This window comes from Schistocerca nitens, chromosome 3 (genome assembly GCF_023898315.1).
Source record: "Schistocerca nitens isolate TAMUIC-IGC-003100 chromosome 3, iqSchNite1.1, whole genome shotgun sequence".
NCBI lineage: Eukaryota > Metazoa > Arthropoda > Insecta > Orthoptera > Acrididae > Schistocerca > Schistocerca nitens.
The window spans coordinates 383,176,140-383,198,981 of NC_064616.1; the positions used below are offsets into that span (position 1 = coordinate 383,176,140).

A 22,842-nucleotide genomic window follows, 5' to 3' on the forward strand; every position below is an offset into this window, starting at 1 on the left:
TATTTTTTGAAGCCCCTTGAAAAGTGTAAAAGCAGGGTTTCACTGTATGAGGAAATAAATATCCAGGCAAAGTGACGATCTGAATTATGTCACGGATGTCCCAAGCTTTCTAATATGATACACTGTTACAGTCCTTAACAAAATAAATACAATAATGCAGCACAGTATCTTGTATAATGTCACATAATCACAAGTATGTGATTCCGACCATGTGTGGTATCTAAAAGTTAACAGCAAAAAGAGCCAAATGTAACTGTCAATGTCAACATGTAAGAAACAAGAATGACAATGCTTATACAGCCCAAGTCATTTAATATTTTGAATTCACTTAATTTCTAAAAGAATTAATACTTGAGCATTTTTACCAGCAACTGGCATCTAGAACAGAACCAATCGCCATCAGGAACTGCCTCCAGGGGTGGGTTAAGGCACTCCAGATGAAACCCACTATCACAATAATCACAAAGTAACATTCTGTCCTCTCTGTCTCTTTGGTGGCACACCTTCAACAAAGAAACATCTTTTATTGAAATGACATTACATTAAGAGAATTTGTGTGCGGTGATAATTTATATTCTGCTGGGAAAATAAATATTTCAGACAACTTTTAAATTTTTGTTTATAAATTCTAAAAAGAAATGCATATTATGTACACCATTTAAGAGAGTAATGAAATTTTCTATACTGTATTCAACATCTGACTACTTCATACAGAATGAAATCGCACTTTTGTAACAAAATGCTGTAAAATTTTGCACTGTCACCATTTCTGCATAAAAATGTTGATTCAATAAAGAGCAAACAGAGCCTGCAGCCAACTGACTTCAATTAACTTTGACATACTAGTAACGGACCACTGTAAATTACCACTTGTGAAACCATTAATGTCACTATACTTCCATTTTCGGAAAAAAAGGTCAATAACTGGGGCACAGTGAACAACTGGAATCATTAAAACACTAGAAAACATGGAAATTTTTATTATACATAACACGTCTGCAACCTAATAGTTTTTGAGGAATCAAAGAATTTGTGTTTTCAATTTGTTGCACATATACTTTTGGAGGAAAGCACTTTCTAGGTAGTGATTGCTCAGTGGTATAAAGACTACGTTAGGATCTCGGTCAACTTCTGTCCAGGTGGGTTCGAACTGCACTTACTGTAATGTTTTTTTTACTTCTTAGCAAGTGCCACCCTCCTCCAGACAGATCAAAATCAATACTCGACTTCAATTTCTTGAAAACTGTCAGGTTATGAGAGTGCTATGTATCAATACAATTTCCTTAGTTTCGACATTCTAATAGTCTACTTGTTTAACAATGAATCCTGTTCATTATATTTAACCTCTTGTACATACAGAAGCACAGTGACCTGAACCCTTTCAAACAATTTACTTTCGAGTGGGCCCATCTTACTGCTTTACAACTGTTATGGAATAACTGCCAATTGTTTTGGATCAACCAACAAATACTACGGAACACCTGACCAATGACAATAAAAGGAAATGTAGATGGCAGGACATGTTAACTGTGGCAGGACATGTTAACTGCAGCAAATCCTTTGCATAAACATTCTGCATGCATACGACAGTTCATGCAGTATGGTGTTTGATGAAGGTTTTTATGGAATAGATTTATGCCACCTTCTCCATCATATGGCAATCTGTCTGAAAGACATCATTTGCATGCTTAGATTCGTGAATGAGCAGCTGGGCAGCTCGAAGCCAGTCAATGTGTCACTATTGTGGCCACAGTAAAGAGTTCACCCGAAAGTATAATCTCACTATAAAAAAAGGTCACTGAAGGTGGCAATGCTACACAAAAGCATGTTAGCAGTCATATACGGACCACAATACCATGAGAAGATTAATACATAGACCTAGTGGGGAAAACGGAGACACATCTCAGTCCACCTGCTGCGGACCTTGCAACCACTACCGGTACACATGCCTCTAACAGAACCATTTCAAAGCAATTAAATCAGACAGGTTCACATGTTCTATAGCCTGTTAAATGCATCCCACTTCAACCACGCCGTCGTTGAGATAGAGTCCATTAGTGTAGAGCGTCAGCGACAGTGCTCCAGAGCGACATTCTCCTATGAATCCAGCTTCACTGTGGCAAGTAATTCTGGCCTCCAGTTAGTATGGAGACAGAGGAATATGTTCATAAATGTCATTGGTATGGCCTAGGTTTATGGTGTGGACAGGCATTACACACAATGGCCGAACACTGCCGCATATCTTTGCGTGAGATATCATTACAGCACAGTGACATTGCAGGGAGATTATTCTGAATCACGTTCGTCTGTTTAGGAGTACAGTACGTCCCGACCTCCAATACAGGACCACTGAGGTGTTGGAAACACTGGAAGTTAAAAGGTTGAATGTATGGAATGGCCTGCTTACTCCTTGGAACTAAACCCTATAGAGTATGCCTGGTATGTTTTTGGCACATGTATTTCCCCACAAATACCCCTTCCCCGAACCGTACAAGAACTCAAAACTGCCTTTAGAGAGGAGTGGGATAATATCCCCTAAATCTCAACAGTTTGCAAGTCAGTGTGTATAATATGTGCAAAATGTGCATTAGTACCCGAGGTGCGGATATTCCTTACTATGAGTCTGATACCGACCTTTATGTTGGGATTTTGACCTGTGTCAATTATGTATGTACTGTGTTTCACACCATCCATCATTGCCTGTGATTACTCCTGTCCAACAGTGTCTCTGTTCCCAAGCAATTGTCAAGCAGTGCAGTATACAGAAGCTCGTTGAAATCACTGGGTTGCAGGGCCTGGCCTCTTCTTCTAAGCACAGCAACTGACTAATACTGATCACTGATGATCATTTAATGTTTAAATTCGACCTTGGTCAGGTGAATAGTCACAGTCATAGCAGTTAGTTTGCCATGTAAAGAACTGTTTGCCAGCATTTGACAAAAGTTAAGTAAACTTGACACTAATTTCTTGCGATATGACAAAGTTGTTGGCATGTAGTGTGAACCAACCACATTTGATAGACTTTCTGCTGTTAGATGAGAATCATCCTTTATACTGCATCTCTCAAGTTTTCTCAGCATGACTGTTTACTTGTGCGCGTTCGAATATGTAGCCAATTTCTTGATTCCTTTTTATGCACAATATTTCGACTGACCCAGTCATACTCCTTAGGTGCTGCGACTTGTGCTGTTATGTGCACTTGTTGCCTGGACTCCAACCAGACTGAACTATAGTGATGGAGCACCACCATTTATAGCCGGCACTCAACTCCTGGTGTCTCATATACTCTTCAATGCTCATTGGTTTTTCAGAGGTGGCACTGATTTTCTGTGAAACGCACATTCACTCAGTGTTCCTGAGCTTGAGTGGATGGGGATGAATATCAAGACCTCAGTCGGAAAACGAGTTCTAAGCAAAGAAGGGATTGCAGAAAGGTGGAAGGAGTTGGTTGGTTTTGGGGAAGGAGACCAGACAGCGAGGTCATCGGTCTCATCGGATTAGGAAAGGACGGGGAAGGAAGACGGCCGTGCCCTTTGAAAGGAACCATCCCGGCATTTGCCTGGAGCGATTTAGGGAAATCACGGAAAACCTAAATCAGGATGGCCGAACGTGGATTGAACCGTCGTCCTCCCGAATGCGAGTCCAGTGTCTAACCACTGCGCCACCTCGCTCGGTGGATGGGGATGGCCAGTGACATCTTTAATAAGTTGAGTGCTGGAGCACAAGCCTTGTTTAAATTGAAACCTTCATCCCAGGTGCTCCAAGATATATCTTTCGATAGACTCCTCAATTATGCTGCCCTCAAAACTTGGTGTGTGCACCGTGATACTGGTCTCATTATACTACCATTTCACACTTATATTTGAAGAAGTGTTCAGTTATAGCTGATTGATTGGTTATTTTAGATTCGCGTGTCGCTAGTGTTCTTTGCTTCTCTCCTTGACTGTTCTAATAGTCTGCTACAAGTTAGACATGTCAAATTCGCATAGAATGTCATACATACCTGACTTTTGGAGATTTAGATTGTTTTTAATGTCACAAAGAAGGCTTTTTACTGTTGTTGAAATGATAAAAATGTAATGGTTGGCACGTTTCCGTAGGATTCTACTTAGCTTTCCGGAGATTGTGCCAGCGTAAGGCAAGTAACACTTTCTAAGTCTTAGACTTTCCCAATTTTAACTGCAACACCTGGTCAATTTCACAATCTGAGTACTGATTTCTTTGAAACACTAGTCATAGGTGTTGCAGTTTCCTGGTGAGGCTCTCTCTGTCTATTACAGGGTGATTTCTCTATCATGCTACAAACTTTCAGGTATGATGGAGAAGAGTAAATGTATCAATCACAGCAATGGGGCCCTGGTACAGAAACCACAAAATCAAAAGTTATAAGTGAAAATAGTTGCAATACCTCTGACGATGGAATACATGTCCTACTATTGTTGTTGCTAAGATTGTAGTGTACGCAACTTTCAGAAGTGGTAGTTTGGACAAACACGAGAAGAAAATATGCAGTAAATATGGGTTTCAATGCATGTCTTAAACGTTATGAGCAAGTGTTCATTTTTGCTACTGTGAAAAATCTATCTTTTACAGAACAAGTGTCTATATTCCTTAAAATATGAATTTTAGAGACAATATTTACTGGACTTTTTTCCATTTTTGCTCCATACTACTTCCTCCAAAAACATGGAAACTAAAAAGCTTGCAGTAGAGGAGATATGCTTTATAGTATTGAAGACAAACACGTACTCAGAGATTTTAAGAATTATGTTTGACAGATGCAGTATTTACTATCTGATCCAGAGTATCCTCCTCAAGATCCAAACGGAAGGGGGCCATCTTGGACCTATTACCAGTAATATTGGTGGTCCGAGATACTGTGTAGCCAAACACCTTGCTACTCTAAGGCCACTAGTAGGTCGGTGTGTGCATCACATAGAGATCTCCATGGATTTCTTATGTTGATTAGATGGACTGCCTTTGAATGACTCCGATATTTTAGTAATGTTTGATGTGGTTTCTCTCTTCACTCATGTTCCTCTGTCTAATTTATTATGGTTAACTGAGGTTGGACTCAGTGTTAAATTAATGAATCTATTTCGACATGTGGTGATCTCCACTTTTTTTTATTCTATGAACAGACAGGTGGAGTTACAATGCACAGTTGAGTGACGAGAATAACAAGGTGGCACCAAAGTGTAAGGCCTTTTTCCCTTACACAAATAGCATTTCTAACAAGATTGGTGGTATTCTGCATAAATATGATGTGAAATGTGTTTTCTGATGAACATCTAAGATTAGTGCCCTTCTAGCATCCATATGGGATATCTTGGTTTGCATAAGGCAGTGGTTCATTGTATTTCTTGCAGTTATGGCATGGCATATACTGGTCACAGCATCAGGACCATGGCTGACGTATTGAGCATAAGCATCAAAGATGCAGTGGCCCAGCAAATCTGCTACGTCAGAACATTGACTCAGTATTGGCATCCTATGGAAAATAACAACATGGAGAATCTGGAATGCGCTTCCAAATATTGATGTTAGTGTTATCAAGGAAGCAGTAGACTTTAATTAGCAAGTGACCTTATAGAGATGGAAGCTTTGCTTAAACTATGCATGGACTTCTGCTGCCTCCTTGATCAAACAACAGAGGGACCGAGTTAATGCTACCTTACCCATCTGTTATTAATATTCACAATAAATAACTTCTGATGGTCACCTTTGGTTTGGTGGTGGAGCTAGTGTTTGAAGTAAGTGTGTGTGTGTGTGTGTGTGTGTGTGTGTGTGTGTGTCTTTCAGATACACTCTGCATACCAAAGTTTAAATTTCTTTGCATCTCTCACTGCATTTGTTTCTTTGAAATGACAGGGTGTGCACCTGTTGACATATTGGCAATTGACAAAGACATAACCTGACAGCATTCTCACGAGTTATTTGCTCACTGACTCTGCTTGTGTGTTGTCAAAGCATTCCCATGAATTTATAGTGTGTAGTCTGCACGTAACTCACTACCCACTCTCTCTCTCTCTCTCTCTCTGTCTGTCTGTCTGTCTCCATTGAGCTAGGCTTGTACAGTGCATGATCCTATTGGCTGCTGGTCTGTTGATGGGATATTTTGATACTGGCAAACACAGGTACAACATCTTTATCTCATTATCTCAACACCTTGTTAGGAAGGTCAACATACCAGGAGGTCAACCTTTCTTTTGGCAGAATTTATCCAACTTCCATACACTGTGGCATATCTCCTCCACGTAGAGGGAAGTGATGTGATGTGGTTGACGTGATGTGATCTCTGAGGTTCTCTCAATGTGTGCTTTTGGGTGCTCAGCTGAGTTGTTGATTCCATTTTATGACATAATTTTGATGATTGACCCAGTTGTGTTTTTCTGAGTTATTCGAACAGATACGTGAAGTCAGCAGAGTAATCTGTGCTGTGTAGCCAAATTGAATACAAGTGCAAAGGAACTTTTGAAGCTGAACACTGCAATAATTAATATGAAAGACTACCTTTCTGATCACCAGAAAGAAGAAAAATTTGTACTTGGAATTTCTGAGTGAGAGGATGGGACACACTTTTAAGAAACACTACAATTCTTCCACAGTTATGACACAAGGCAACTATCAAATGCAAACATTAGACATGTGCAAGGGTGTGCTGAAAAGTAATGCCTCCGAAATTTTATGTGAAAACTCTTAAAGCTTTTTAAATAAAACAAACTTTATTAACATGCTACATCTTTATTCTCATGTCTACTTATTAATTCTTCCACAGTCTCCTTGGTGACAAACACATTTCTCCCAATGAGAGACCAGTTTGTTGATAGCATCATTGAAGAATGTCTGACTTTGTTTTGATGGAGCCACAACCTCACACCTGCTTGCAATACTTTACCACTATTAAATTGAAGTCCTTGAAGGTGTTCTTAAAGTTTTGGAAACAGATGAAAATCAGATGGGGCCAAGTCGGGACTGTAAGGAGGGTGATTGATGACAGTGAACCCAAAGCATCTGATTGTTCCAGATGTCGCAGTGCTCATGTGCAGTCTGGCATTGTCGCACTGTCGTATAGGGTGCTCCATGTGTGGATGAACTGTTCAAATTCATGCTTCCAGTTTCTCACACACAACATGGTTACATTACACACTGCCATGTTACAAGCCACAATTTGGGTCACTCCAGCGGCAGAGTGTTGCAACTTGCATCAGTGAAGCGTGGAAGTCAACTGAGTAATACACATGACATGTGATATCTCAACCGATATAAAGGACAGAATAAAAAATTTGGAGTCATTACTTTTCAGCACACACACATAAATTCACCTTCATATGTAAACATAAATTCAACTCACTCGGAGGCTGTGTTTTTCAAGAACATGTTACTGAGCTGATTAACATGGCCACGTACTTACTTTATTAAAAATATATCCAACTTCACTCAAACTGTATTCAAAGTTTAAAAAGCCGGAAGAAAGCTTCACTAATGTGGTTATGAGACAAACTAGATTAAATAAGAAAGAACTGTAAAGAGGTGAAGGAACACTGAAACAACTGGACTGCACCTTCAGCCTACATTGACAGCTCTTACAATTGTACAGTCACCTAAGTCTCTGTTCACAGCCCTACATTCTTGCATGAATCCTAGGACAAGCAAAATGAATCCCATCAATAGTGACAATGTCAAGAGCCCTTTATGTACTATGCCAAGACCAGTAATGTCAATATTCGGAATTCCCTTCAGAGTTTAGTGGAAAAGCAATTTTTGATGCTAACAATGTCAAACATTTTCAAGTAACACAATTTGGCAATCTGTGTTGTAGCAATGAACACAGTAAGCTTCTATGTGCAAATAGACAACAACATGCCATTTTTCCACATGTTGATGGGTCACTGACAAAATCTCTCAAAGTAGAAATTTAATTAGTAAACTAATTCCCTGTATGATGTCCTACTGTGACATAATATATGCTGCAGGCCTCATAGTAAAGAAGAAGAGAAATTTGAGATTATGAGCATGCTTTTATCTGAAAAACTTTAAACGCTGTTTGGTTGAAAAACTATTTGGCTTTATGGTTATTTGTTTTAATTATTCAATTTAACTTACTTTAATTCTTTTTAGTAGGGCAAATAAATGTGATATGTAATATTTAATAAATGTAGTGCAAATAACGGACATTTAAAAAAACTTAACACTGGAATGCAAAGAAAAAAGGATAAAAGTAAAAAAAAGTAAAATAAGTAATCATTAAACATCACCAAAACTGGCAAAAATGGTGATTGAACTGGCCATAAAATAAAACAATTTTTTTCTGCCAAAAGTTATTCCTCAACTGAATACCCACCGGCAAAAACGCTGTAACCTTCACTTTTCTAGAACGCTGAGTTTCCACGTACAAACACTGTACATTGTAAAAGTGAAGAATGTATGAAGGTACGTTGCCAAATACATACAACGAACGACTTTTTTTCTTTTATTGTAATTTTGCTGCAGGTCAGTTGGATTCACAAACATTGTAACAATGGAGGAGGAAAGTCATGTGTTGCTACTTCAGAGTATGTGCAAAGACATAAACAGAGAATGGAAATGCAAAATTAAATATACTAAATGGACAAGGAGTGAGTAGAAATACAAATGGAATTCAGTGTAATCATATGTGACTCTCAACAAAAAACCACAGCCTGGAAGAATCCCTACACAACAAGTGCGCGCAAAAATGTTGTAGGCCAATCTAGCGAAATGAAGTCAATGTTTAGTGGGAGACTCATACAATTAATTACATACTTTATATTTTAATGTGTAACTAAGCCTTTATCATCTTCTGCATTATAATTAACTTTCCTCATAAATATGTTTCGCCATCTTTACAAATTACTACCCATAAGTGTAAATACCAGAGTAGAAGTGTAAGTTTGGAGGATAACAAAATGCAGTTTGAAGAATTCTACAATTTCGAATATAATAATCAAACAAGACATTTAGCTTCGTCATGCACTGGAATAACAGATATCAAACATAGAAAGACTCAGGAGGCCATTTTGTGCATACACTGCACACTTAAGTACTTTTTGACAAAAAAAGCAGAACAAATTAATGTACATCAAAAACCCTTGTGCATGGTATATAGAATCACTGCTATAAATCTGCAAATGCTCCAAAAGAAGATAAAATGTGGCATGCATGCCCTCTGAAAACAGAAGAGGTAAACATTGAGAATCATTTTAACAAACTGTAGGATGACCTGATGGACTTGATAAGAAACCACATTGAGAAGCTACCAGAACAAGAAAGCCACTGCTTGAGACATAAGAATGAAAAGCTCTGCCCGAGTTCTGATTTGAATGTTAATAATCTTTACTAACTCTTTAAAGAAGAGAATCCTATTGCACAATGCAGTGAAAGAGCATACAAAGATATTTTCAGGGGAGAGTACAATTTACGCTTTGGATTACCACATTCAAACACATGTGGGTATTGTGACATACTGTTCTTTCAGTTAGTTAATAGTGAAAATGAAACAGAAAAAAAGAATATTGAAGAAGAGAGCAAACTGTATCATTTCTGGATTGAAGCGCCATATTCAACGCTGCAGAATGATACAGAGAAGACTAAAACAAACAAAACCTATGTTGTCATATGCATAGACCTCCAGCAGCTGCTATACTGTTCTGCCCTTAACCATTCTGCAAGTATTCTATCAATGTCAACTGCCAACCTACAGTCAAACAATGTATAACATTCACGACAATAAGGTGTTGCAGATGTAGCCTGATAGGGATTAGCACACGTTACCTCTTGCCTCCTAAATTTTCAGTACTAAAATCGGGTGAAGAAAGAACTTTAGTATTGTGGTCACATTGATGTAAGGGACACAAAATTAACGGAAAAACTGTTTTTTTGGATCAATATCTGCTGACCTTCAAATACTTCAAATCTGTGGAGCAAAAATTTCTAATCACCAGGGACAGCTTTTTGCCTTGCAATCAAGATTTTACACTAATTGAGAAAAACAAGAATCATTATCTTGTGTATGAGCCATCTGAATGGGTTCAGGTAATAGCAGCTGTAAGACCAAACAACTGGATTTTGGTCTGACACTTGCAGCAAGCAGAGTTCATTGATCTGAGTGTGTATCCGAAACGCATAATAATGTATTATGTTTGAAGGAAGACATCCTTAGACTCACCAACAGTGCTTCAGTGTCGCAAGAATCACAGCTACTTGCAACCTCAGTACCCCGCAAACTTAGCAAAACTTTCCAGGGGTACAAACAACATTACATTTCTGCCTGTGATAATTAGCTCGAATAGCCTATGCAGACTGTATGGAGAACCACTGTCTGCATCTGCCGAAAAGAAAGCTAATCTGCAAGACACGTAGAAACATTTCTGAAAAATATCGAGCCTAAAGATAAAGTGGAGTACAATGTGATGCATAATCTTTCCAAAACATTATTTTGTAACAACAGTTCTAGTGTTCAGTGAATTATTTTAAAGAATGGGAAGCTCTAACAATGAGTCATGCAAATTGCAATTATGGTTTCTGTTACATAATTTTTATGCAGAATAAAACCTATAAAACAGTGGTGTAAACGTTGTAACCTGCAAAACTGTGCTACTTCTGTTAGACTTTCAACTTTTTGCATGGAAATCCAACAATCATCTTTCTTAACTTGATTTTAAAGATTCACATTGTCAAAATTATTGCACATTAGTAACTAATGAACTCATTTAAACTGATTATCACAATGGCAGAATAAGCATTCACAAACATTTTGCTCATTTACTTGTTTCTCTTCTCTCCTAAGAAAATTGAATTTTGGGGGTTACAACATTTTTGCCAGAAGATATTCATCTAACAAAGACTGGTTTATGTCTTTACACACACACACACACACACACACACACACACACACACACACACACACACACACACACCTCAGTCTGTTTTGGGTGTTTTTGTTTAACAGATAATATCAAGTTACATTTATCTTCACACTCCTCTTTGGTAATTAATTTCAACAATCTATTGATTAGGCATGTCATGAATTTCTGTACACACAAAATGGTGTATGTTGTGGTAAACTGAAGACACATTCACAACCACCCTCAACAGTATCACCAAAAAAGTTGAGAAAAATTCTTGATGTTATAGAATTCTGAGCTACATTACTATCTTGTGTTTTATGTATACCAATGTGCAAAAAGTTAAGAGTGAAAAAGAGAGATTAAAAAACTAAAACATGTTATCCAGGTTGGTTGGTTGGTTTGGGAAGGAGACCAGACAGCGAGGTCATCGGTCTCATCGGATTAGGGAAGGACGGGGAAGGAAGTAGGCCGTGACCTTTGAAAGGAACCATCCCAGCATTTGCCTGGAGCGATTTAGGGAAACCACGGAAAACCTAAATCAGGATGGCTGGACGCGGGATTGAACCGTCGTCCTCCCGAATGCGAGTCCAGTGTCTAACCACTGCGCCACCTCGCTCGGTCATGTTATCCAGGAAAGCATTTATACTAATATGTGACATCAAACAGAAAACACCATGATTCCGATATCCCACAACAGCATTAGAAAAATGGCATTTTGGAATACAATAAATACATGAATGGCACTGATTATTTTGACCTCATGATTAATTGTTAATTGGATGAAAGGAGGACTGTTATAACACAGAAGAAAGAGTTTTTCAGTATCACTGATAAAATATTACTGAATACAAGAAACAATGAAACCACAGACCTGACTGGGGACAAATAACATTACCATAACTAAAGTAAGATATTTAACTTTTTTAGCTCCTATGACTACATCAGTCCCCAAAGACCACAAGGAAGGAATCCTACTGCAAAAGAAATAAAATCTGTTTGTTGCAGAAAAGAACTACATCTAAAATTATTTGGGCAACATTTATGCAATCATTTAATTTTTATAATTATACATTAATCAATGTTTAATCACTGAAAAATCTCAGTACATGCACTGTGCAATATATACTCCCTGGGTTCCCTTCACCTCCCCCCCCCCCCCCCCCCCAATCCAAATTTAACATGCAGAAAGCTAGTTATTATTGGTCAGAAAAGTAAACAGATTTAATATGAAATGGAAAATTCTGAACATATTTCACAAAAATACATGTAACTGTTCAGATTTTATTACAAGTTTTATAGAGGTCATTATTTTTATATGAAATCACAGGGGACGTTTTACTCGTTTCTTTGGGAGAATTGTGTTTTTTAACCACTAAGATTGGATAATCTCCATTTATTGTTATTGTGAACCAAAAATTTATTTACGCAATTGGAAGCTAATGCTTCAGGAAGACTGAAAGATCATTTTCACTTTAGTGTAGAATATGTGGTATCAAAAAATTATTTACATTACTTGCCAAAGAGATGGATAGCATACATCACCTACAAACTGTAAATTAAGTAAATCATTACCCCAAGAATTGTTCAATGTTCATTATCACATATAAAACAAAACACACATAACACACAAACCTGGCAAGAAGAGCCTACTCTATTTATCATAGCTACAATAAGGTATGTTAAACTACATTACGTGCTACAAAGACAATATTAACAATAAGAAACAAAATAAAAGATAATAGAATGCATCTACTGTGGAGAACGTGTGGTTACTTGACTTGGGGGAAAAAATTATATATATTAAAAAACAACATTAAAATTTCATGCATACCTGACAAAATGTGGGATCATCATCATTGTCACTAAATGACTGTACAGAAACTGGATCCACTGGATCTACACGAATAACTTGTCCTCCTATATTATTCCTGACAAGAATTAACTTAAATTTGCGTCGATCAACTGGACATGTTGTTACAGTCTGCAAAAAAGGTATTAGCATGAGTAGTTTTTTACACTTTTAACCAATGGAAGAATGTGGTGGGAAGAAATGGGATAGGGTATGAGAAGATCCACCAGGACAGGTTAAAAAAAAGTCTAAAGAGACATGACATGCATTTAAACATTATGAAGAGAAATGTATCACACTAAATGAAACAAATTACACTGAGGTGACAAAAGTCATAAGACAACGATACGTGATTATGGCCTCGCCATGGGAATTGACAGACTTTGAATGTAGAATGGTAGTTGGAGCTAGGCACATAGGACATTTCATTTTGGAAGTCGTTAGGGAATTCAATATTCCGAGATCCACTGCATCCAGAGTGTGCTGAGAATACCAAATTTCACACAGTACCTCGCACCATGGACAATGCAGTGGGCAACGGTCCCTACTTAATGATCAAGGGCAGTGCCGTTCGCGTAGAACTGTTAGTGCTAACAGACAAAAAACACTATGTGAAATAACCACAGAAATCAATGGGGGATTTATGATGAGCACTATTAGGACAGTGTGACGAAATATGGTGTTAATGGGCTACGGCAGCAGCAGGCAACTGATGCGAGTGCCTTTGCTAACAGCAAGACACCACCTGCAGTGCCTCTCCTGGGCTCATGGCTATATCAGTTGGACTGTACACGACTGGAAAACGATGGCCTGCTCAGACAATTCCTAATTTCAGTTGGTAAGAGCAGACAGTAGAGTTTGAGTGTGGAAAAGACCCCACAAAGCCATGGACCCAAGTTGTCAACAAGGCATTGTGCACACTGGTTACATAGGGGTGTGGGCTGTGTTCATATGGAATGCACTGGGTCTTCTGGTCCAACTAAACCGATCACTGACTGGAAATGATTACGTTCAGTAACCTGGAGGCCATTTGCAGCCATACATGGACTTCATGTTCCCAAACTATGATGTCATGAGCCACAACTGTTCACAATTGGTTTGCAGAGCATGTGTCCCCCACCCACCCACCCACCCACCCACCCACCCACACACACACACACACACACACACACACACACACCTATAAGATGCAGAGTTGCTACACTTAAGATCAACTAAACCTTCATCACAATGCCTGTGAGACATTCACTACAACTAGTAGTGTGAAAGTGAAGGAACAGCTATACTTTATGCTTTTAGTTTATCTGTGTACTTACAAAATTTCCTCCTGCTTTTAATTTTCAATAAAGGAAATCTAAATGAGATCAAATTAAAGGAAAAACAGTTTTTTACACATAAATATATGGAATTTTTATTTATCTTGGTTATGATACAATTCAAATACAGAGGCTGCAGTTAATTTCTCCCAATGCAAGTGCCTTCTAGGAAAGTGTCAACAAATATTTCCATTGATTATGTACCCATCAAAAATCTATGTTCACATTATAATTTTTAAGTGATTTTGTAGAGTAAATTTCTCTTTTAGGTTCCATAATTACTTTCAAATATTCTATAAATATATTCCCAACCTGTTACAGGACAGAAAGGAAGGTTTGGGTCGAATGTCTTGTGAGTGGCGAGATCACGAGACAGTGTTACAAGACAATAACAAATAGAAACTAGTCTTCTTTTTGGCCACAACTAACCAACACACATTCTAAATGCACCACTGAGCTACCAATGAGAACACTGGAACATGAATAGGGTTAACAGTTTGTGGTTTGGTGAGAGATCATGTTATAAGAATATTGCTTATCTTGGCTCAAAATGATTGCCATGTATGGTTTACAGGACTTCTACATTCTCGAATACAGTTGAGAGCATCATTAGTCACAATTAAGTGATGCGATGAGGCCAATATCTTGTCATTCTGCAAGCAGACTGTTGTTCATGTATTAAAAGAAGAAAGCAGCCTCTCATAGACTGCTTGGAAAATTAATGTCTTCCGCAGAGAAATGTACATATTGGTTTTTTCTTTACCTGCTTGTTATTCTAACAGGCGTTTAACAGCTCAGCACATTATGCCACAAACATAAAATGCCCCATTTTATTTAGTGTCATGTCATGAAAAATGTCTGCTGGAACTTATAAAGGTATCACAAAATAACCATTTTGTGGTAAGAGCTATTACTGTAAGTTTTAACTAACATATAAAGAGCACGAAAGCCTTGTTTGCCCTACAAAGCATTGGCATTTAAAGAACATAAATACTCACAGATTTGACAGTTGGTATTTTGAGTGTAAACCAGTAATTAATGTACAAGGTGGGGCAAATACAGGTGGCCCTGATGAGTGGATGTGAATGTATGTGTATATGATGGAGCAATTGCCCATACAGCTGGCTGAACCTTGGAGCATATTTACACGATCTTCACACCTGAGAGAGTTGTTAGCAGAGGTCAGCCTGGCCACCCTGGTCACCTGATCTTGTCAGTGTGTGATTATTTCGTGTGGGTAGCCCTCATGTCTAAGGTGCACTACAGTAACCCTCATAGTCTTCATGAACAGCAGCACATTTTGGATGAGACTTTTCAGCAATTCCAGCAGTCCAGCTTTGATCTGCCTTCAGCAACTTGCTGACCAGGGACCAACAGTCCCAAGAGGTGAATGGCGGTCACTTTCAATGTCTGCTACAGTAAAGTTAGTAGCATTTCTTTTCCTCTGCTGTGTTTGTTTGTACCTTGGAACTCTGCTCTCCGGGCCACTTTTATTGCCCCACCCTGTATTATTTATGTATTGTGTTGTAAGAAATTTTTATTTCAGACAGATTCTCACTAAATACGAATTATAACAATTTGAGCATGACAGTTACAGAAGATCTATGTTGTGAACTTCAACTGTTGCAGTATAATCCACAAATTACCATACTCTTGCTAAAAAAAAAAATAAATAAATAAATAAATAAATAAATAAATAAATAAATAAATAAATAAATAAAAAAAATCTTAGTTTGATAGCAGAATCAATGACAGAAGGTAGTATGAACGTGTTTCAGCAACAACTTTTTACATTACTTAAAAGGTGCTGAGAAGTAAACATCTGTAATGATTTTCCATAGTTCCTACAAAAGAAATATAGCACCTCTGTCATACGACAACAATCACACAAAGTGTTAATTAGCACATATTTGTTTGTATTACTTTAATAGCTTACAGAATAAGATGAAATGCACTTACCTTAGACCACTGTTTAAGGCATGGGCAGCAGAAGTAGTGCTGACATGAATCCGGTGTGGCTACTTCTCGATTTAGTAGGGAAACAAAGCAGATAGGGCAGTTTGCTTGAGTATCATCACTTTCACTTCCACTGTCAGAAGAGCCTCCATAAATGTAATTCTGAAAAAGATTAACACTTCAAATAAGTTAATGAATTATTCAATATAATTAAAAAGTGTAGTATATTAACAGTAACTGTCATCGATACCTGCAGCTCGAAGGCTATCTTACGCATGACCACACAGCTGCACTATGAATGAATGAACAGCAAAGCAGAAAACTGTTCACCAGAATTGATAGTATAATGAATGCAAATTAATCAACACAACTGTGTTATAATATAATAATAGTTTTTTATGAAGGCACCACAATGCAAATAAAGTTGCTATACATCATATCCTCAAACCCAATTCTCTCTTTTTCAAGCAAGAATATATCACAAACTTTCGGTCAGAAGCATCTCTGGCAACAACGTGACTTAAAAAAGCAAAAGTATCTATTGTGTTGCAAATAATTCTCATATTGCAATGTAGCTCCATGAATGGGCTGAATGAAGAATACATTTAATCGCAGTTTAGCTATGGCCACACATCATCACGTCCACCATTCAACTATTGTGACACTCTCAAAGCACTTTGGACCATGGTGCTCAGCCCAAGACTATTTAATGCGTATGTGGCCACGTCTGTGCATCAGATGTCAACATGATGGAATTCACATCACACTGAAATCCAGTGATGCCATAAAATGATGCTGTAGGTATTAATACAACATAGTTCATATTTGGTATCATCAAATTTATCATGATAATTTTGTTATGGTGTGGAGAACCACAAGTGATCATCAACAATCACTGTCCATATTATCTAAGGGTACATTCAGAGGCAATGTTGCTCCAGAGAACGGTAGGGAATATTTTTTATTTATTTTGTACACACTATTATGCAGCTTCAATAAATTAACCCAGATAACCCTGACGTCCTCCTGGAAGGACAACGTCACTTTGTTGAAATTATTTATTTTTGCGAATAACGCATTGTTGCAACCCCGGACTGTGACGCATTGTTATATGACGTAGGCAGAGTCAGTTGCACGCTGCGACAGTCAGTTTGACGCTGTAGTTCATAGTGAGTGAGAAACTGTGTCTTGAAAATAGGGCCGATTTTACCATGTACGAACTGACTGACCTTGTCATCGATGGGTATGCATATTTTCTTTCATATTGTGTCAATAATTCTCAAACTTGTCATATAATATATTAAAGAATTAACCTATATTATTTATGGGTTTATATTACGATTGAAAGTTTTCGTCAGTTGTAATTCAATAATGGTTTCAACCGTCCTTCCAGAAGGACGTCAGGGTAATATGTTGTCATTTTGTATTCACAGAAAACAGTGTACACTGATGGAACTTTTGGACTTGTTAGAATCAAAAGATGAGGAAATACCTAATACTGGTGTGAATGTAACATTACACCCTCCTCTAAATTCAACTGATGACATAACAGATGAAGATTCGGGTGCTGAAGAAAATCCAAGTGTAGAAAAATTACCAGCAAGTCAGCTCAATGCTACTGCGCTTCGTGATTTGGCCATTTCTACCAATTTTAATGCTGTGAATGTAACAAGGAAACAATCCTTTACCTCTAATGTTGTTCCAGGACCCTCCAGCAGTACAAAAACAGCAACAATAACAACAACAACCACAAACAAACCAGCAAGGCTATCGAAGAATAAAGTTCTAAATCTCAAGCAATGTAACTGGAAAAGTGGTGAAATAGTTAATCCAACACATGTATGGCCTCTAATGTTCACAGTTGCAATGAAGAAAAGGCGAACACTGCTTGAATATTTCCAACAGTTTTTTGATAACAAAGTGTTTCAAATGATGGTCACCTACACAAATCAGTACGCAGCCAAGAGAAATAGACTAGGTGATTGTTCAGAAGATGAGATGTTGGTGTTTATTGCAATACTTCTGCGAAGTGGATATGTAACAGTGTCACGCAGAAAGGTGTACTGGCAATCAGATAAAGACGGTCACAACGACCTCGTAACAAATGCCATGTCCAGAGCTCGATTTGACTTTATCTTTTCCAATTTGCATGTATGCAACAATAACAATTTAGATAATTCAGGCCGTTTTGGGAAAATCTGCCCATTACTGTGTATGCTGAATGATAGATTCAAACAATTTGCACCTCACGTGCAGCATCATTCTGTCGATGAATCGATGGTCCCATACTTTGGAAGTCACGGGTGCAAACAATTCATAAAAGGGAAACCAATCCGATGCGGATTCAAATTTTGGTGTGGAGGGAGAATTGGTGGATATATTATTTGGCTCAAACCCTACCAAGGACGTGGCACGTGTAGTAAGGATTATGAAATGAAAGGTATGGGGTACGGTGTGGTAATGACTTATGTTGACCAGTTACTTCCACATGTTCCATATCTAATATACTTTGATAATCTTTTTACCAGCGTTGAACTAATACATGACCTAAAAGACAGGGGTATGGAAGCAACAGGAACAATAAGAGGAAACAGAGTTAAGAATTTTACTCTATCATCTGTAGATAAAATGATAAAAGAAAACAGAGGATCATATGAAGTTTGTTCTGACTCAGCATCCGCGATTTCCATTGTACGTTGTAATGACAACAATGTTGTTATTGTAGCCACCAATTTTGACAGAGTGCAACCACTACGCTCTGTAGCATGATATTCTAGGGAACAAAAGAAAAGGATTACCGTGCCTCAACCTAACTTATTACACTCCTACAATACTCATACGGGAGGCATAGATCGAGGTAACCAAAATGTATCCATATATAGATGATCTATAAGAGGGAAAAAGTGGTATTTCCAGATCACTGCACATTTTATACACATTGCAGAGCAAAATTCCTGGGATCGTTACAAGCACAATGAAGAACCCATAGATCATCTGACATTTCGTCGTCGAATTGTCACTGCAATTCTTGAAAGTAACAAAAGAGTCACTACCAGCAGAGGACATCCTAGTAAGAGGGCAAAACTAGATTCTAGATTTGACGGAAGAGAACATTATGTTGCTGAATTACCAACGGACGAGATAACAAAAAAGAGGAAGCACAGAAATGTCGAAGTTGCCACAAAAAAACTACTACTATGTGCGTAAAATGTGACGAACCACTTTATGTTTGTTGCTTTTTGTCTTATCGTACTAGTGCATAAAATATGTGTATAGGTTATTTTCTTTGTTTTTTTTGTATTTATTAGCTGTTTTAGCCCATAATTCAAATTTATTTATGTTTATTTGAAAGTATAAAAATCAAAACAAGTTAATTGTGCAATGTCATATACTTTAAAAACATGTTCCCTTATTGTCCTGACGTCCTTCTGGAAGGAAACCCATTTTTGGAAACACTAAATAAAAATAAATACTCAAAGTTGTTTTTGCTTTCTTCCTTACAACCTTGTGAATGAATGTAGATAAGATATAAATCAATTTTGAAAAACATATAATTCAGGACTATCTGGGTTAAAATGCATTTTTATACATGTATTTCACAAGTGCTGCAATTTACTCTTTTCTGTGTAATTTTATTTTCCACAACTAGTTGCGAGCAGGGCTCATTTTCAAGCAGCACATGGGTATATAATAGAGGGAAACATTCCACGTGGGAAAAATATATCTAAAAACAAAGATGATGTGACTTACCGAACGAAAGTGCTGGCAGGTCGATAGACACACAAACAAACACAAACATACACACAAAATTCAAGCTTTCGCAACAAACTGTTGCCTCATCAGGAAAGAGGGAAGGAGAGGGAAAGACGAAAGGATGTGGGTTTTAGGGAGAGGGTAAGGAGTCATTCCAATCCCGGGAGCGGAAAGACTTACCTTAGGGGGAAAAAGGACGGGTATCCACTCGCGCACACACACACATATCCATCCACACAGCGGCTAAAAATGATCAGTGATGTGCGAAAAACGGAAGTGGAAATAAAGCAAAAGTTATTAGAACTAGCCGAAATGGTTGTTTAATACGTGAAAGCAACTGTTTTTGAACTAGAAATGGTGGATTTTATAGCAGCGGTAGTGTTGAAAGCGGAAAATAAATTTTTTGGTTATGGTTTGGAAGTGGGTGACGTATTATTGAGTATATATAGGCGGGATAAAATTGTATAGTAGATTACGGTAAAGAGGGGAAGGTGAATACAAAGTGAAACTACTGGTAAAAACAGAAAGAGAAAATAAGACGACAGGAAAGATTTTGAAATGCAACAGCGACAATAACAAACATAATTGTTGGGTTCAAATTAATGATATGATTATAATAGAGGGAAACATTCCACGTAGGAAAAATATATCTAAAAACAAAGATGATGTGACTTACCAAATGAAAGTGCTGGCAGGTCGACAGACACACAAACAAACACAAACATACACACAAAATTCTAGCTTTCGCAACCAACGGTTGCTTCGTCAGGAAAGAGGGAAGGAGAGGGAAAGATGAAAGGATGTGGGTTTTAAGGGAGAGGGTAAGGAGTCATTCCAATTCCGGGAGCAGAAAGACTTACCTTGGGGGAAAAAAGGACAGGTATACACTCGCGCGCACACACACACATATCCATCCGCACATACACAGACACGAGCAGACCAAGGTAAGTCTTTCCGCTCCCGGGATTGGAATGACTCCTTACCCTCTCCCTTAAAAACCACATCCTTTCATCTTTCCCTCTCCTTCCCTCTTTCCTGATGAAGCAACCGTTGGTTGCAAAAGCTAGAATTTTGTGTGTATGTTTGTGTTTGTTTGTATGTCTGTTGACCTGCCAGCACTTTCATTTGGTTAAGTCACATCATCTTTGTTCTTAGATATATTTTTCCTACATGGAATGTTTCCATATATATATATAGGACACTATTTACTTACATTTACAAGGTCATTAATGTTATTTATGATATATGATGATTTGCTTTATTATATTTATGATGCCATTGCGTGACTCTCATATTATCAATCTATTTTTATGTCAGTGACTGCACTTTATTATCTTTGGTAAAGCCAATTTTTGTTGAATGTAGAATTCAGGGTCATCTTTGTCAAAGTTCTCAAACTTACTTTCTTTTTTTTCTTTTTTCTTTTAAGTGTGTTGATCTATCTCCACTATAATGTTCATATAGCTCCCCTTTTCTGATCTATGACGAACTGAAAGGTTATTGCTTATATGAGTGCTGGGCCAAAAGTTTTTACCAACTCTTAAACCGAAATCCTGCCGAAAATGGGACTATTTCAGCTGGAAACAGCATTATTATTATTATTATTATATATCTATGAGCATGCTCACGGCAGTTCCCCTATCAATGGATTTTAAACCACACTGCAAGCGATGAGGGAGATGCAGCCAGTGCTGAGTCAGACACAGTACAAAATGAATCTGGTGTGCTGTGATTTTCATGCAATGATATACCAGCAGAAAAATGCTCCTATAGGGACCAAAATATGTGAATATGTTCCTGTGTATTTAAAAGAATCTGACTGAGAACTGGGCTACCAGCTGCCTCATTCTACCTTCCTCAGCACCTTTAAAAATTTTGGGAACAGATTCAGACTTTTTCCACAAGTTCCAACTCACACACACTAGTCCACCATTGTAAGTTGCTCATACCCATCCAATCCCAGTTGCCCTTTCTCACCCATTTATTCAGCCCAACTCATTGTCATCACATCTTTGTGTCTTTCTGTCACTGTCTCCTGTGCCACAGCCGCAGTCCCCTTCATTCTATCCCACTACAACTGTCTTCTCCCACTGTCACTGTCTCCCTGTATATCACCAAAAAGCTGTTCTTATTGCTAATATCTTGTTCCTTTCTTCCTACTCCTGCCCCCTCTTCTCACTGTCACTATCTCTCTCTTCCTTGTTGTCACTGACACATACTCTGTCTCTCATTATCACTGGCTCTCACCCACTTCCACTTTCAATTTCTCTTTCTCTTTACTCCTCCCTCCTGGCACTGTCTCCTTCGCTCTTTTCTTAGCACTGTTCTGTCACTGTCAACTATGTTCCTTGGCACTGTTTCCCTGTCTCTCTCTCACCATACCATTGTCTACTTTGCTCTTTCTGTAACATAAGCACCGTCTAGTATCTTCCAGCATTTATTACTTTTCCATCACTTTGCCCCTGTCACTTTCTTCTTCTCTCTCAGCATAAAACAGCTTGAATACATTCTCATGCCAAAAGTTTTTGGAAAAATTTTAAATAAGCTGAGGAAGGTAGAATGAGGCAGCTGGTACTCCACTTTTCAGTCAGAGTCTTTTAAATAAACAGACATATGCACATTTTTTTGTGCTCTGATAGGAGCATTTTTCCACTGGTTCCTTTTTTCCCTGCTACAGCAAGGCATGTAAATAACATGAAAAATGTATCGGTCAGTAAAATTTAGATAGCTTACTTACAGGAAATTAAAGAAATGCAAAACTAATTTTACACCTCAGACTATAATTTTAATGCACAAAAATTTTGCATGTGCTTCAGTACAACATGAGATTAACAGGTGATAACAGAGACACTTTACAGCATATTTCTCCATACTAATTTCTGTCTCACAACAGATTTGACATGCGTATTTTACCTTATAAGTACAATAACTTTGAAGCTTTGTATCTCAGGAACCAATAAAGATATGAAGAAAATTTTCACAGGTGATTGAGATTGGGATCTTAGGAATACCACGTAAAAATTACATCCATTTGTTGTGCACAGCCATCTTGGACTCTGCGGCAGGGTTTTGGCACCCAATACACAAGTTTTTGGGGTTT

The 22,842-nt window shown here is 37.9% G+C and overlaps 1 protein-coding gene across 2 annotated transcripts in view; it reads right to left on the bottom strand.

Annotated features, from left to right (window-relative positions):
- LOC126248321 (serine/arginine repetitive matrix protein 2-like) overlaps nucleotides 1-22,842 on the bottom strand; it is a 255,691-nt gene that overhangs the window by 220,064 nt on the left and 12,785 nt on the right. For both annotated transcript variants that reach the window (XR_007545460.1, XM_049949210.1), the window contains exons 4-6: nucleotides 15,993-16,151; nucleotides 12,700-12,849; nucleotides 366-503 (exon numbers count right to left, since the gene is read on the bottom strand). Coding sequence is in view for 1 of the 2 variants with exons in the window: in XM_049949210.1 (XP_049805167.1) it covers nucleotides 366-503; nucleotides 12,700-12,849; nucleotides 15,993-16,151 (447 nt within the window). In the remaining variant the exon portion in view is untranslated. The remainder of the gene's footprint in view (nucleotides 1-365; nucleotides 504-12,699; nucleotides 12,850-15,992; nucleotides 16,152-22,842) is intronic.